General features: G+C 42.8%; 1 protein-coding gene across 2 annotated transcripts in view; it reads left to right on the top strand.

The window, feature by feature from the left end:
- Positions 1-17,221, top strand: part of TTC7A (tetratricopeptide repeat domain 7A) — a 181,274-nt gene that overhangs the window by 50,161 nt on the left and 113,892 nt on the right. For both annotated transcript variants that reach the window (XM_076334402.1, XM_076334401.1), the window contains exon 11: positions 10,866-10,970. In XM_076334402.1, coding sequence (XP_076190517.1) covers positions 10,866-10,970 — 105 coding nt within the window. The remainder of the gene's footprint in view (positions 1-10,865; positions 10,971-17,221) is intronic.

Genomic DNA, 17,221 nt, shown 5'->3' with positions numbered 1-17,221 from the left:
CTGAATTGGAAACAGTGGCTTTGGGGTGGAGATTGGAGATGAATATGGAGTGGCGTGCTTTTGCAAAGAAGTTATCTTGTGATGTATAAGTGGCAGCAAAGCTTGGAAGATGTCTGAAGGATTCCTTCAATTCTGTGAGCATAGGCAAAGCCTTATCTTGGAAGACTGTCTGTTGTTATGCATTATACTTCAAGAAAGTGGCAGAACACCAAGAGAAAGTCTAATAAAGAGCATGAAGGATGGCTAAGGGTATAGTAAGCAGGACTGTGGAAGGATTGAAAGAATTGAATTTTTTTACCTTAAAGGGAAGAAAAAAGTCCGAGAGAAACAAGTCTTCAAGAGCTCTTAGAAGAAGGGGTTAATCTTGTCTATGATGGGTAGGACAAGACGTGATGGCTTCCAGTTGCAGCAACACAAGTTCATGTTTCCTATTAAGAGGCAAAAACATAAGGATAATGGTACGCTGGAAAAAGATTGTCTGTGGAGGTTTTGTGGAGCCTGCATCACTGGGGATCTGTGGAATACCTTAGGCAAATACCGGTCAGCAGTGACCCGACTGTGAGGCACCAGGGGTGTACTTGGTGGGACCTTGCAAACTCTGACTCTGTTCTGGGACTCCACAGTTACCTCATAAATTGGCTAGATCTGTTATAATCAAAAGGAGACATCAAAGTTTTGACAAAGCATATTAGATCAGCAGGGAGCTGAAGGGAGATGTTTAGTGAGGGCGAGCCTCACAGATTCCTATAGGACTTCAGTACAAGCATTTCAAAATCCAATTCCAAGTATGAAAATGATGGCTAGACTCAATCATGTGTAGGGAAACCCGAAGCTACTGGTAGAATACTTGAACAATGAGCTTGGTGCCATGGTGCTAATACCTTGCACTGGCCTATGTCAGGTGCGGGGCTTACAAGTCGGGTCCAGCTCCCCTTGGCATTCAGCTGGAGTTAGCACGTTGCTGCCCTCTGTGCCTTTGCAAATCCTCTGGATACCTGATCTGATACTGAGGACAACAATGACTAGATAGGCTATGATGCAAAGGTGTAGTGCCTTCCCCTAAACACTCACAGGACTTGTCGGGGAGCTTTGTGGGCTTTACAGGTTGTGTAACCTGTTTCTCAACAGCAGACAAGGCTGTAGCTCTAGTAATCTGCTGGAGAGCAAATCTAGATTTTAACTGCTGATGGTTGAGAGACTAAGTGTATCCAGAGTAATTCTGGTTCAGTCTTAGGTTAGTATGGAGGAGAGAAATGGGGCCTGATCTTTAGCTTCTAATAATTTGCATGAGAACTCTGTCCTTCTCCTTACATGTTTGCATACCTCTTCAGCTTCCCTAGAAGTTACTGAATATTGGTACTTCAGAGAAAAAAAAGAGCAACACAAGTATCTGTATCTCTATAACTGTCCTATCTTTTCAGATTTTCAAGTATGTCATGTCTTTTTGCCTGTACTTTAAATATTTACAGGGTAAAATGGCCTGATCTTGCCTATTCATGTAAAATCTCTAAGTCTTCTGAGCCCTGTATGGGGCAGAGGGAATTCCCTTACCCAACGATCCCATCTGTGCAGTATTTCACTTCTAATCCCAAGGTATTCCCTCAGGATTCCTGTCGTATACTCTGCAATGCGTCATCTTGCTAATGGGAGATGTGGCATACATTTTTATACTGCTTCACAGCTTGATAGCAGGACAGAGTTCATTTAAAAGTAAGTGCTCCAGTGTAGCAGAAAGAATTGATGAGAAAACAGTGTAGTCTGTCTAGACTGCAGAATGCAGAGTCCACTTGAGCTTTTGTAGGTAAAAGATCTGTTTTCACCTGTCTCGGTCACAGCCAATTCCTGATCTCATTTCTTGGTAATGAAATCTCACATCCTGCAGCGTTACTTGTTCTGCAGTACAGCAAATCATGCTCATAAATCCTGGGTACAACAGGAACAGTTTTATCAACCTGTAAATGCTGGAAACTTTGGTCTCTCTTTTTTAAACACGTCTTTAGGATTTGCAAACTCTGACCTTCTTAAGTGCTGTAAAATCCTATCTTGCCCTCTGTTCTACACTGCATTTGACTAGTGTTACTTTTATTTTGTATATTCATCATCTTCAGGTTAAGTCAATCAAGTTGAACTTCAAACTATTTTCTTCCTCTGCCAGCCAAAAAATTGCCAAACGGTGACTGTCATTTTTCACAAGTGATCAGTCTGAGCGTCAAGCCAGCCACCTAGGCTCATTACTGTTATGTATGCTTGAGTTTACACATTATTTTAAAAAGCATGTGTCTTAACAAAAATAGGCACATCACTTCAGTAAGTTCTTACAGAGCAAGTGAGACCTTAGGACTTCATAAAACAGTGAATGAAAAAGCTCAGAGAAGCATAACCTTCCTGTCTGTCTTCTATCCACTTAAGCGGTAGAAATAATGAAGTAACAGCAATTTCACTTTCCTGTGCTTCTCAACAACTTGCATAATGAGAAAGATGGTGTGGTCTGGTTGTTTTTTAACCCGTTCTTGGGGATGCATGTGTACTGAGCATGTATATCTTCTGAACAAAAGGAGCAGGCTTATTTAAATGATTGAAATTCATCATGAAATTGGAAAGACTTTGGTAGGCAATTTTAGACGAAATGCTGTGAAAGCCTAGGCTATGGCAAAGACATGCCTGCTGTAGAAAGAGAATAGTGAGAGATGTCCTATGTCACCAAGTGCAGTTCTGGATAGGCAAGAGGGAGGTTTGAAGTCAGTCTAATGCAGCACCCCTGCTCTCCTGAACTGGTGCTGGAAAACTGAATGCTGAACTTTTCACAGCTGCTTCAAATTGCTTCTGCTTGTAATAACCTTCACGATGTGGTAATATGACAGCCAGAGGCTGAGTGGGCATAGCAGCTCCCTGGCTCTGCTGCCATGCATAGACAGGCTGGAGTCTGAGTGGCAAGTGGTATGATAGCCAGATGCCACCTGGCAGAGTCCTCAGGCAATGAGATGAGCCACTGTCCTGCTGCCAGAGTAAAATGAGTGCAGTGGGTTGCATCTGCTTGTCTCAAGACTTTAAAAAAGTAAAGTGACCTATATTCAGCAGAATGGGGGAAGGAAGGAACAAACTCTTATTTACAGAGTAGAGAAGACTTTGTAGTCTTCACAGTATTGAAGAGAGAGCGAGCTGTTTGGGGCAGACTTGTTCTCTGCTGCTGCTTTTCAGCTAAACAGTTTCCACTGGAAGTCGTGGAGATTACCAGCACACAGCACCCCTGCAGACTAGAGTAGCTCTACTGACGTAGCTGATGTTGGAGGCAAAATTGTCATAGTGTCTAGATGATGTATTACAAGCACAAGGGATGTGAAATACGGTCCCTGTGCACTTGCAAGCATTTCCCTGGCTTCAGACCAGTTGGATCAGTTACATGTTTCCTTGTTCAGATTTCTGTCCCCTTCCACACCTAACAGTTTCATGCGGGACCCAGCCTCGGTGTCACAAAGTGTCGCTGGAGCTCTCTGGGAGTAGAGACTCAGAAGTGCATTGTGGGATCGGGCTCTAGCTTAAATTGTCAGTACTTCAGAAAGTCTTCTAGCCCTGCATTGTGAGTGTCTGTCTTACCTGTCATACTGCTTAAGGGAAAGATAAACTGATAAAATATGTGCCTTGAACAACGTGAGGCAACATTGATGCCTCTCTTCTACCTACCGACCAAGGAGACAAGATTTGTATTTAGTGACAATGATGTGCCATTTTCCTGAGGGTAGCAAGGGAGGATTCTTCAAGGATACCTGTGAAATTATTCTGTGAACACTGAGTCTACTTAGTCTAAAAGTGCTGGGTACCCTCATTGAGCCATTCAACTCACAGCAGTCTTACACTGATCTCTCATGTCCAGTGGATGTTTATTATCATTATTAGTGTAGGCAGTGCATAAAACCATTTTCATGCTCATATTTAGTGTTTCTGCCCTAAAAAACCCCACAACACCACTTGGTTAGTGAATTAACAGCTTTAGGATATGTGTTTCTTGAGAGGAGGGGTGGGGAGCGATACAGTCTCAGGCCAGCTGAGGGAAGTCTGGAGCGTCTGCTAGGAGAGGATAATCTGCTCTTACCCCTCATCCTTTATACTCATTTAGGGGATGAAGTGCAGCAAAATGTGCGTACAGGAAGAGCTCAGGAGCAATTGAAGGGGCTGTGGGGAAGAGCCTCTGTGAGAGCCCAGTGGAGCTGGAAGCAGTTACCTGGAGGCAGGGGCTATGCTCCGCAGGCCTTGTGCTGGGATTGCTGATGGTCATTCTGTGTTCCTGGGGTGCCTGGCACACAGCTGTCCACCCCCTCTCATCCAGCATTGACAGAACACCATCAGCCCAGCGCTTGCCTTTAGGACAGCAATTGCATGACTTCAGAAACAACTGCATCATTGCTGATCATCTCCAGCCCCTGCTAGCGTGTACTGAGGACACCATAGGGACAGTGGTCGACATTACTATATAGCTAAGATAGGCTGGCAGTAGGGGGGGATTTAAGCTCCAAAGCATGGCACCTTGCAAAACTAGGCAGATAAAGCAGCTTTTAACTACACAAAATGCTCATCTCTGCTCTTATCCCTTATGTTTGTTCATCTTTAAGGCAAAGAGGAAGAAAGAGTCATGCTTGTCTACCTGAATGGTTTTCTTAATAATGTAATGCTTCAGGAGGTATCTAGTGTTACACAAAGCAAAATAATCACATCCTTCTTGGCATCTGTCATTCAGCTGTTTTTCTGGGGGAGTAGGCTCTAGCTCTTCCCAGAGCCAATCTTGCAGTGTCACTGTGCTCCCCTTGGCTGTTCAGCGGTTGGAGATACTGCAGCCCTGCCCAGGGCTTGTGCTGGCAGCATTCTTAGGGTTCTGAAACCAGTCTTATGCAGACATGAACTTTGATTTTGGATCCCTTTGCAAGAAGCTGATACATACTGGTCATAGCCAAATAGTGACAAGCTAATGTCTGAGCTGCTCATATCTGTGTTGCACCCAAAAAAAGGAATACTTCCCCTTATTTAAACAGTGCAGCAAAAGCAGATGTCTCTAACAGTTTCAAGGAGCCTCAAGTTTGACTCAGCCATGCCTGTACTGCCATCATACAGCTTTCCAGAAGGTTAGAAGGAAAGTTATAAATATATTTGATACATAATTCTGCAGCAACAGCAGACGAATTTTATGATTTAGGCTGTTCCTTCTGCTGGTTTCCTTGCAAAAGCTTAGGCTGGTTGCTAGGCAACAGGCATAAAAAAAAGTACATTTCTCTTTGCATTGCAGGCAGGAACCTTGGGAGCAGCAGAGGCCTCGGATGGCTCCTTAAATAGCATTGCTGGGGAATGAAAGTTAAAATATTGAACATTCATTGGTTAAAGATCCTGTTACAAAGGTCAGCTATGTAGGGGATATTCAATAGTTTGGTTTCCTTTGGTGCAAAAGAAAGATTAGAAGGGGGTGTGCCTGTGTGCTGTAGATAGTACAAAAATGGAAATTTCCAAAGATGCCTGACTGTTGAGCAGAATACCTAGGTGGGCTATATAATTGCCTTCAGGCTTAACTCTCTCTTCTTGACAGAAAGTGTGAAGTGGGGTGTTTGTCACATTAGCGAGGACAAATTTATGCTTATAGATCTTAGAATTTAAGAGGTACTTTTAAAGGTGAATATTTGAAACTGGTTAACTCCAGTGCTCTAATTTGCTAAACACAGGGTAAAAGAAAAGGGGGAAAATTGGTCCCTGTGTTGAGAGAAGTAAATGTCTTAGGGGAATAATGTTCATGCTGAGGGATTTGCAGAAATCTAGAAATTCAGTGGAAAGCTAACACCAAAACAACTAATTCCAGAGTTCTCAATTGCTGGCTCACTCTGTCATCTTCCTGTGTTGGTTCAAGGTCATTTATAGCTAGATGGCTGTGAATCCCAGGATACAGGGAATACTAATTCTTGCATAATGATGAAAGATTTCCCCCCTTCCCCACAATCCCTTTGAGATAGTGCAGTTTTTAAAATCAGATAGGATGATGCTAGAAATAAAGCAGTACTAGTTGTGGAGATTCATCTGTGTACTAAACTGCCAGGTGAATTGGGAATGAGGCTGTCTACCAAAACCACCACCTTGAGGAACATTTTTCTCTCTGGCTGAAAAGTATTGCCAAAGAAGCAAAAAAGTAGAAAGGTTATTGGAACCTTTGCAAGAGAAGAGCAACTGTTTATGGTGTGTCAAGTCTGCCTGGCATGATTTACTGTCTGGAAATTCTTCTTCCTTTTACTTACATTTATGGCTTCTTTATCTTCTAAATATGAAACGAATCTCTGATGTCCTTCTTTTGTTGCTTTGGTATGGTGGGAGAGAAGAAGAGGGGAAAGAATGAAAATTGTGTTGGCGTGAGCTAGGAAAACCAGCATTTGGGCAGCATCTATGCGTTTACCATAATTGATGGCAAGATCTCTTAAGCCTTTTGGAAAAGCAAGAAAGAGAATTAACTGTAGACTGTTCTTCATTCTGTACCGCTCATGTGCAAGCATCTTTGCGGAGTATGCTTGTGTGCTTCGTTATATAATTAGTAAATGAGGAATGGGTGTTGTGTTTTGTATTTGGACAGAAGTTCTTTTACATTTTACTCCCTTATAGGATTCAAAACAATGGCTGCTGTAATTACTTAGGGGGAGGTGTCCTCTCCATCCTTCTCCTTCCCCATAGCTTCCTTGTGATTTCTCCCTGCAGATTGAGAATTGTCTCCCCCATATTGGATGTGGTACATAGAGCTCTTTCAGAAGTCTGTATCGAAAGCAGCCATTTATTCAAATTGAAAGCCAGTATTGCTTGCTACTTCCCAGAAACTGCCTTTCCTAATTTTCTTTTCATAAATTATTGTGGAGCATGTTTGTGATCTCTGCAGAAGGAAAATAGCGTATGCAAGTAGATTAGGTGAGGAAAAAATTTACAGAGAAAACTGTCAATTTTAATGATTTAAATATGGAACAGTAGTGCCATGTCCTTTCCCATCTCCATTGCAAAAAGCACAAAGTTGTTGGTATGTGAAGGATGAAGATGCCCAACTCAGGTAATTGAAGTTCTTGAGTCCCTTACACAGTTTACTTTTTTTTTTGATGGCTGAACACTCCCATTAAAGCAGTGTTTTCACTCCATAACCTGATTTGAGCTCTGTGCTTTGTTGGTTATAACAAAGGGAGGATGGTCCTGAACATCCTTAAACCTGATGAGGATCCCAAGGCTGAGAAACTCCTATGTTAGACCTCCCATAAAAAAAGTCGAAACCCCCATGAGGCAGCTGTTGGCAAGCTTGCCATTTCTTTAAACCATGTCTGTTTAATAGGTTTGTGTGTGTTTGGGGGGGACTTAAAAGCCTTTTTTCCCAGAGAGAAGCCAAATGAGACCCAGAGGCAAATCCTTAGTTTTCTGAAATCCTTGGGAACTGGTTCCAGTGCAGTCGTTATAATCCAGCAATTAGCAAGCTAAACAGAAAGAACTTAAACCCTGGCTTGAATTTTGATGTGAGCCCCTCTGAAGCTCAGAATTATGAGTAGGAAGCATGCACTCACTTGGAGTTCAAGCTCTGCTCTTCTCAAAACATGCCTCACCAATAAATCTAATTATTATTGCCTTGCAGTGAATCTCACAAACAATGCGCTTGGCTGCCTGGTCCACCCACGCTAAGTGAAAGAATATGTACATTTTAAATATCGGATTATTTCAATGTTACACAAACACTGTTTCATATTAAATATTTTTACAAACCAATGACATCTGTATTCAATACTGAGTGGATGATATCCGTTCCCTGCCCATTAATGTCTGTAATTAATATCTTTAAGACACCTTGATGTCATATGTCACACCAGTCTCCCCTAAGTAAGGTCACTGTGGGAGTGGGATATTCTTTCTACCGTCATTCCTTGGCTAATGTTTTCATCATCTATATATAATTTCTGTTGAGTAAAGTTTTCAAGGTGAAATTATATAGATCTCTTGAATTTTTAAAATGCAGCTGGGGAGAAAGGCTTCATGCCACGCTGTTTCTAAAACCACTTCTGCTCCACATGTTTAATTGCAAGTTTTATAAACTTCTTTAAAGTGACATAACTTTGTAAATGTTTTAGAAGCAGTGTGGAAACTGTGGCTCTAGCTCTGTAAATGGATGTTCAGAAGCTCCTGAGTGCATGTGATAAAGTGACTCCGCCCGTGAGGTGTTTGGGTGTAGGCACAGGGTAGGATTTTCTGCTTTGCAGTATTCAGTAGTCACTGTTTTGCTGTTGCCTCCTAAACAGACTCAGGACAGACATGAGAAGCCCTCTGCAGTTTGAGGCTATTGGAGGCTGCAGGGTTAGCTTGTCCCGAGGACTGGCCTTACTCAATGGACAGGCTGCAGACAGGGAGGCAGGAGCGGAGTTCAAGAGGAATTGGCAAGGAGCCAGGCTGTATCGCTTCTCTTCTGGTGTAGACCCTGGAAGGTCCTACAGTTGTGGCCCAAATTAGAATGGGCCTCTCACTGCTCTGGTTTGTGCTAGTGCTGGCTGTGCTGGCCTGTGGGGTGGCTGTCGCCAAGTCCCAGGTGCCTCCTGCTTTCCCTGCAGTGTCATGCTGCCAATGGGGAGCTGAGAAACCACCAGGTTCGTTTTCTATCTGTTTCTGAAAGCGTTGGCACTGGACAGTGTATGGTCTTTTACATACCTGGCCTTTTCAGTTCACTTTTGCAAGGTGAGATGACAAGGGTTGGGGATTCAGCTGCAGATACACTGACCGGCAAGGTGCATGTTGTCCTGCTCTACTCTTTGGGTTTCTTTTGTCTGGAAACACCTGTGAGGCTGGAATATAGGCAGGAGGGCAGGAAGACGATGTGCTAGGCTAGGACCCTTACGGGGTTATGCTTGCATTTCCGACAGATCCAGCAGTGCTACTGGGAATACCAGCTGCCTGCAGTAGTGTTCTGTGAGAGAGAGGAATAAAATGCCATTAAAACCTGAGATACTACTTGTTCTGAACAACTAGGTGCCAGGGAGGTTCATTCTGAGGGATACCAGTCACCTTGTGACAGCAGAGTGCAGCGATGTGTTTCTTCCTGTACCTCAGGGTTGAATTACCCAAGTCTTTGTTTCTCAGAGGGGTGAGGTAATGGTTTAAGCTCTAGGACAAAGTTTATTGATTCCCATCTTTGCTCTGAGACAGGCCTCCTTCTGGCTTTAGGCAAATTGTGCATTTGCAATTGCATAAAACAGCAAGTATTTCCTTACTTTTATTGATGATAGCTGATGCTCTAGGTAGGTGGGAGCAGCCTGGAGAAAGCAGGGCATGGTGTTGCTCTTCTTGAGACCACACAGCAAGTACCCAAACTTTTCAAGCAGGAGGGTTTGCTCTCTGCTGCTGCAGAGCTCACGTCTTTGGTTACAGAACCCATCTTTGCCTTAGCATGGGCAGGGCTGCTGTACGTCTGTGTTTCCCTGGCTCCCTTCCAAGCAAATTCCTCTCCAGGCTTTTGAATCCCCTAGCAAGAAGTGGACCTTCAGTTCTGCAGAGAAAGGAGGCGGCAGGCGCAGCCCGCTTTGGTGTGGTGTGAGGGAGGGGAAGTGCTGATGGCCGGTGGGAGTGCGAAGCTGCAGTGCAGGGCTGCCGGCTGCAGGGAATTGGAGCGGATGCCAGACCCAACTGCTTGTGCTAGCAGGAGCTCTGGTGGGGAGAGCCCCTGGGGGTCAGGGTTAGGAGGAGATCGCCAGGGCCTGATAGGAATAGTGGTTAGTTTGACTCTGCAAGTTTCTGTTGCTGCTCTCTTGTAACGTGGAAAGGCCATGACTACTTAATGTGTTTCTGAGAGGGAACACTGAGTGAGAGAGGCCTGTGTGTCTTGGGACACAAGTTTGGGAGGAATGGGGCATGTAAGGAGAAATTCTGAGAGAAGAAAACTTCCCCTTGAGCTCAAGGATGAGAGAATTTGGGGGGATCGGGGGTCAGTAGTGAGGAGGGTTGGAAACGTGAAAGAAACTGTGGTCCAGGTAGGGTGGGCTAGGAGGCTGTGGCAGGGCAACTTCTGTCACCTCCTCATCGGCTGACCAGACCTTCTCACTAGCATCTCAGACCAGAGCTTTCCTCATTCCCCTCTAAACCTTCTGCAGTGTGGCGGCCATGAATATGTGCTGTAAAAAGCAATGTTTGTAGAGCACACTGAATCAAAAGGGCTATGTAACTGCTAATCTTAATAAACATCATTCATTAATGGTAACTGAACACCAGAAAGACAGCAAGAGTTTTATGGGCTTTGTTTCTAAAACACGCTACTTGGACCACCCGCTGAACGGTGTATTGCCCTGCAGTTGCCTGCTCCACCCTTTGCATGGTAGGATCCCAGTTGTATTCTTGTATGTCCTGGAACTGGGGAAGACACAACAATCTACAGAGCAGATTACTTTAGCTGCACAAACCTCTCTTGAGTAGACTTGGCCTAAAATGTTAATGTACTGGAGGATAAGCTCTTTATGATCTTTTTCTGGCTTACTTGAAGATGGTTGTGTGCAAGGAAAACTATAGCAGAATTCTTGTGAATTGGGAGGGCAGAGTTAAAATAACTAGTACGTTAATGGCTGAGGAAAACTGTTTCTTGTAAAGTGCACAGCCAGGGCTGGTTCTTTGGCAAGTTTCCTCTGAGCGTGGGAAAAGTGTGTGTTTTTGCGTGTGCATGCACACACACATGTCTCTGTGTGGAGGTGGGAATAAAGTTGCTAACTTGTTGCTGACATGTGATTTCTTCATAGTGCTGCTTTGTACATTTCGCTGAAATATCTTGCTTGGACTCTGTAACAGCATTGTCTAATCAGCCTTTTTTTTTTCCCTCCTCCTCTCTCCCTGTCTTCCTCCTCCAGTCAGCATATGCTGTGTCAGTGCTCAAAGAGTGTGCTAAACTACGACCTACAGACCCCACCGTTCCTCTTCTGGCTGCCAAGGTCTGCATTGGGTCACTGCACTGGGTAAGCAAGCTGATGTAATTCTTATTACGTAATGGATCAGGTGCTGCAGTGACAGTGCCACAGTGTAGTTGCAGTGGGGAGAAAGGGAATCCCTGTGAAAAATCATGCACACGTGCATGCTTTTTTTTTTTTTTTTTTTTTAAAAAGAAAATCCCAGCAAGAAATTTTGTGGTGAGTCACTGAAATGTGTTTTGCTGGCACATTAAACAAAGGAGGAGGGGGGAAAGCTGTTATAGCCATTCTGGGGACTGCTTCTTCAACTGAGTGTTGAGTTGAATCAGACACTCTTGTAGCCCGTGGAAGACAAAAGTTTAATTATTAAGTGGACTGTTAGACGGTTCGGGTCTGCTGGACGACTCGGTCCTTTGTTCTTCAAGTTGCTGTGTCAGTGTTTTCTGTTCTGGATGTGTTAATGTATGCCCCAGAAGCAGAGTGGGAGTGGAGTATGTGCCTGTGAAATTCTGATTATCCCAAGGAGCAGAAACATCTGTCAGTCTTTTGCTGCTTAGTTTAAATAATTGAATGGCAGCCTGCTGTTTTCACCTGTCCTCACCACGAGGTGTCCCTGCAGTCAGTGAAGGATTATAATTGCTAATATAAGTAAAACAAAGATGCAAGAAAGCATGAAAGAAAATACCAGAAGAATCTGCCCAGATTTGGGGGGAAAAGTTGTAGGGGCTAGATTTGCTGTTGTTGTGTCCCCCTACCCCCCACCTCCCCATCCTCTACATCCCTATCTGATGAAAGTGGTATTCAGCTAAACTTAACTGAGTTGTATCAGTTTACACCACCATCAGCAAAGAGATCTGGATATGTATGTTTTTGAATGAACTATACCGTTCAAACTACAATGGTTAGACTTACATGTGAGTCAGCAAAAACTGGGAATTATCTTGTTCTAGGAAAAATCTTTCAGGTCTGAGGGCCTTGAGGGAATCCTTGCTGAACTACCCAACCTACCTCTGTTCTCTACATAGAGCAATTTAACTCTGTTGTACCCTTAGCTCAGTATCTAAATTTTGAGTGCTGAAAGTCATCTGGTGATACAAAATAACATTCACAGTGAATGTTATTTTATAATAATGCAAATAAGCTGGGTTTTTTTCTGATTCTTAGAGATATTAAAACAATATGAAAGCCAGGCATTACAACTGTGTTGAACGCTCTTATTAGTATCTCTGATGAAGTTTTCAAAGCAATATCAACTTGTCGTTAATCTAAAACATCAGCAAGTATATTAATAATTTTTACTCTGTAGGCTCTGAAGCTAGAGGAACTTCATGGGCTAAATTCCTGCATTCACTTGGAGCTGTAGTGGGGGACTGCAAGACCCTGACAGCTTCCCCTGGCAATTCTGCTGTCTCAATGATTGCCAGGAGGCAAAACCAATTAAAACCCAGCAGAACAGTTGTGTTAAATGTGAGGAAAATCTTTCTCTGAGATCAGGCTAATTTTATCAGGCTATAATTTTAGCCTGAATTTTAGTATAGGAGACAAACTTGGGATCTCCATATTACAAATAAATCTTTTACTCTTCTGCCTTCCTGCTCTGTGAAGACAAATCCAGCAAGAGAAAGGCACTGGAGCCATGAAGCCAATGAGGGAAGACACTCTGTGACCTGATACTTACAAACAAGGAAAAACCATTTAGGAATGTGAAGTTCGGGGACAGCCTTGACTGCAATGACTATGAGGTAGTGAAGCTCAGGATCCTGGGAGAAGGCAGTAAGGCAAATAGCAGAATGGTCCAGACGTGCTTTGACTGACTTTGACCACTTCTAAACACAAATAGTGACTTCAGGAAGGCTGTCATCTCTTGATACTTGCTAAACATGTGACCTCTGCCATAACTAGCCTTTGGACAAAATTGAATTACAGTGAATGCGTGTTGTGAGACTCTATGCTAAAAGCAAGATCCCTGGGATGTTCTTATGTTTAACAGGAGCAATGAAGTGTTAACGGAGGCACTCTACCAAACACTGGGTCACTGATGTGTGTTGAGGTGAAAGGACAATATTTCTGTACTGTGAGAGAAGAAATGGTGTAGAATCCCTTTTCTTTCATGTGCTACCCTGGTGTTTACGCAGCTCTCACTATTGAGGACTAAATTTCAAATGGTGCCATTAAAGTCTGCTGACTGTGATGGATGAGGAGTTGAATGTGAAATTATGAGCCCAAATTGAAGATACTGCTATGCCAGGAAATGGGCAGAGTCAGGATTTGTCCTTCTCATTGGTGCTTTCCCCAGCATCTCTTTGGATCTGCAAACACAGCTAGCATATAAAGAATACCTTGTTGTAGAGACATTTAGAAAAGAAGGTGGGACTGTAATTCGGTTGCAACTCTGTCCTCGGGCAATCCAGTATCTCCAGACTTCTCATACATGGCAGAGCTGATAAAGCAACAGTGTAACCCTAAAAAATAGGAGAAAGAAGGGAAAAATGAGCTGGTTTTGATTATTGCAAAGTAAGAGCGTTTTTTTCCTCTACCTGCTGCTTTTTCATTGTGTGAAACACTTTTCAGTGTTTTCAGTCAGACCCTGGCTCAGAACTGGGGTGCAGTATGAAATACAAACATGGTTTCACAAGAGAGTAATTAGAGGTTATCTAGAGCGCAACCTTATGAACTAAAACCAAATTTAAAATATTCCTCTCCCCTCTTCCTTTTACTCAGTGGCCTATGCTTTACCCTGATACCAAACTTGATGATGGTATAGTAGAGTTTTAATTAAGGGGAGTCAGAGGGAAATCAGAGCATCTTTTATGAAACTGAAATAATAGGTTCCCACATCTCATAGTCAAAGGGATGCTTCTGATATTACTGGCAAACTCCTGTGCCTAATAAAGACCTTCCTGCTTAGCAGAGCTGTTTTTCTAAATGTCATCCTTACAGTAATTATTTGCATTTAAATTACATGGCAATCAAATCAGAATTGAATCATTTAAACTGGAAGTGAACAAGCTGATCAATGCCAGTATAAATAGAAAGGAGGATAGACGTGGCACGGGAACAGTCTAATGGACAAATATTAACAGTTATAAATACTCAAATAGATCTTGCTTTTCAGAACATATAAATATGATTAATTTCTCAATTAGGAAATATATCTATGTACTTGATTGCTGGCTAGGCAGGAAAAGGGTGAAATCAGATCACCATTTATCCAAATGAAACAGCTAATTTATATGTCCTGCATCTGTCTACCATGTGCTTTTGGTGCAGTATTGTACTCAGTTTGTTTATGGTCCATGGACAAGCAGTACTTAGTCTTATTTCAGTTACTAGCAATAAAAAAACCCCAAAACATTTATGCAGCTGGATAATTACAGAATGTCATGAGGCGCACAGAACAGTTTTTCTTTCCTGATCAGTCTAGTGGTCACTTAACTCATTTTGCTGGCTTTGTACATGGTGTCTCAGCACACTTTAAGAACCAGGGAAAACAAAAAAATTAATTGAAATGTACCATAGTGATTTACAACATTGAGGATGCTCAGATCACATCTATGAAACAATCTCTCAATGCAGATCAAATCAAAGTAAAACATGCATACATTCATACTGTGCCATGCAAATTATTATATACCAGAGCCTGATGTGGAAAAGAACTAAACGCCCCCAGCTTCTGTTGTGACAGTATGACCAGATTATTAGCTGATGTAAGTTGGCACTACTCCACTGGCATATTACTGGCACCATGCTGGCTTGCATCAGCAGATGATCTGCCCCGTCAACCACTAGCTTTTAGGATTGGGCCTGCAGTAAAGAACTGAGTGATATAAGCAATGTTTCGGTTACCATTTTCAGAATTACAGGTTTTCACAAATTAAAAAAAAAAAAAAATGCAGAGTAAACAGTAAATCAATACTTCATTAATTCTAAAGCTTATGACAGTTGTCTGAGGACCAGAAAAGCTCCAAAGCTAGTGCACCTATATAGACCACACTTGTCTGGTCAGGATGGGGTGGACCTGTACTTAATAAAGCTCATGAGATACAAAAGTTTTCAGCAAAGTTGAAACTTTTATACTGTCTCTAGCCCATTACACAGGTGTTTTAAATGTCTTTGTAGTGGGCTCAGAATTACTTTTGAGGCATCATGCTGCCTAGCCTTCCAGTTTGCTGGGTTTTCAGCACAACACTTTGCTGAACTCAGATGTGAATGATTCTGGCAAGTGAACAGAAAGCCCATTTGTGTCTAGCCAGCTGTCCTTTAGCTTTCCAGAATGCACTATGAAGTTTTTGACTACTGAAGTTCAAAGCATTGTTTTAAATTTTCATAGGAAAGCTGATGTAGCTTACAGTGGAATATGTCCATACTGAGGTGGTCCTGCCTTGGTCCACTACAAATTCAGAGTTCCACTTACTAAAAGGCTTGCTGCAATTTCCTCTGTCACTCAGCCTTCCCTGGCACGGCCTCAGCTGAATGCTCACTTGCCTATTTTGGCAGTGACTTTGAGTTGCAGCATGAGTTGTTGTTTTTAATATTTTAATAGTACGGTACTGTTAATTTCACTACTAATCTAGGTTCTCCAGGACCCTGTTATGGCAGGTGTTGTGAAAATACTAAAACCAGAACTTCTGCCTACAGACAAGTGTTAAATACTGACTTTCTCCATTTTAGGAGCCTTATTTAAAGGCATTTAGGGTTACTATGATGCTTTCTTGTGCCTTTTACTCCATTGATTTCAATGGAGGCATGTTGAAAACTTTGTAAATACACATAGAGACAAATGGACTATAGTCCTAGGATAGGCTTGAATCTTCTAGGACTCTGGTCTGACAGAGAATAGGAAGACATGAGGCATGTTCTTACTATTTTGATTGCCCCACAGTTGATACAACAGAAATAGTGTTGTTGTGCTAAACTTGTGTGGCACCAAATGATGCCAGTATTATGAGCTAGTATGGGCTTTTGGATGGACTTCATCTCATGGCAAAAGCTGCAGCGCAAGATGATGCTGTGCCTCTCGGACATTTCCCTCATTTCTTTTAACTCACTGATCCTAGTGTGCACAGTGAAGTGTTCTGCTCCAGCAATTTGCTGGGAAGACAGAGATCATGCCATCAGTCAGGGAAAGGGAGAAGAAAGTGGGGTCGGGCCAGGCCAGACCATGCATAGAGTCGTAAAAAGCGAGTAAGACATACCACGAGGTCAATACATCATGGTGTGGGGGGGGAGGTTGGCAGGATGTAGATTTAGAGCTGCATACTTCTGAGGTAACAGCTTATCATTCATTACTTTCACAGACCACTTAATCCAAGAGTGCTTCTCTCTCCTGTCCGTTGTTGACCCTGTCACTATAGATAATAAATGCTGTGCATGTGCTTGTACCCAGTCGCCTAGGAGCCCTGGCGTCGCATGGAAATGCTTAGGTCTTACTGCAGTATGAATAATACTGAAAGATCAAATCTAGTCCCATTGTCGGAGTTATGCTGCCTCCTGAGCTCTAGGGGACTGACATCGCTAGGGTGGGAGGCTACTGAGAAAGCAGCGAGCAGTAAGGAGCTACTGGACTTTTCTTCCATATTTTAAGACATCCTTGCTTACATCACAGCTACTATTATTGGGGAAATCCCAAGGGGTTTAGACATCAAAAATGACCAAGAATTTTGCCTTCTATACATCTCCCTTGTGAACAAACCACTCTTGCTACAGTGGAGGAAAAGCCCAAGTATTCCTAAGTGCTGGGGGCTGAGCTTACATGCAGAAGTAAGTTGGTGGGCTTAGCACTGGTGACACATGGAGAAAATGCTGACTAGACCAACAATAGAAAGCACAGGATTTTTTTTTCCTGACATATGTAACATGATTTGCTTTGTATGCTGTAAACAGCTGTGGGACAAAACCTTTCATTATACTATGCCTTATTGGCCACTTTCTTCTTACACACTTTTCCTCTTCTCATTCTCTTTTCCCAATATTTAATTTTTTCTCCTCTTTGAATTAGTCTCTATACCTACAACCCAGTATAGTTGGATTGACCTCTTCTTACCGTTTTCATTAGTTAATATTATGCATAATTTTGCATAGATGCCCTTTCCATAGTATTTGGGTCTCTTATGTGCTTGGGTATCACTCAGTCTCACTGGTGTCCAAACTCCCATGCTTCACTAACTTTGTTTGCTGTGCTAAGTCCAGTGTCACTTGATGTGTTTCCTGCCTCTTCCCTTGTGCACTCCTCTTTTTTGGCGCAGTAAGGTGCCATTTCTGTGCTGCTGTACGTCATCAATTTGCTTGTCCTCAATTGT

This window comes from Aptenodytes patagonicus, chromosome 3 (assembly GCF_965638725.1).
Source record: "Aptenodytes patagonicus chromosome 3, bAptPat1.pri.cur, whole genome shotgun sequence".
Lineage (NCBI taxonomy): Eukaryota > Metazoa > Chordata > Aves > Sphenisciformes > Spheniscidae > Aptenodytes > Aptenodytes patagonicus.
Note: the sequence above shows the minus strand (reverse complement) of the source record. Positions and strands in the feature narration are given on the sequence as shown.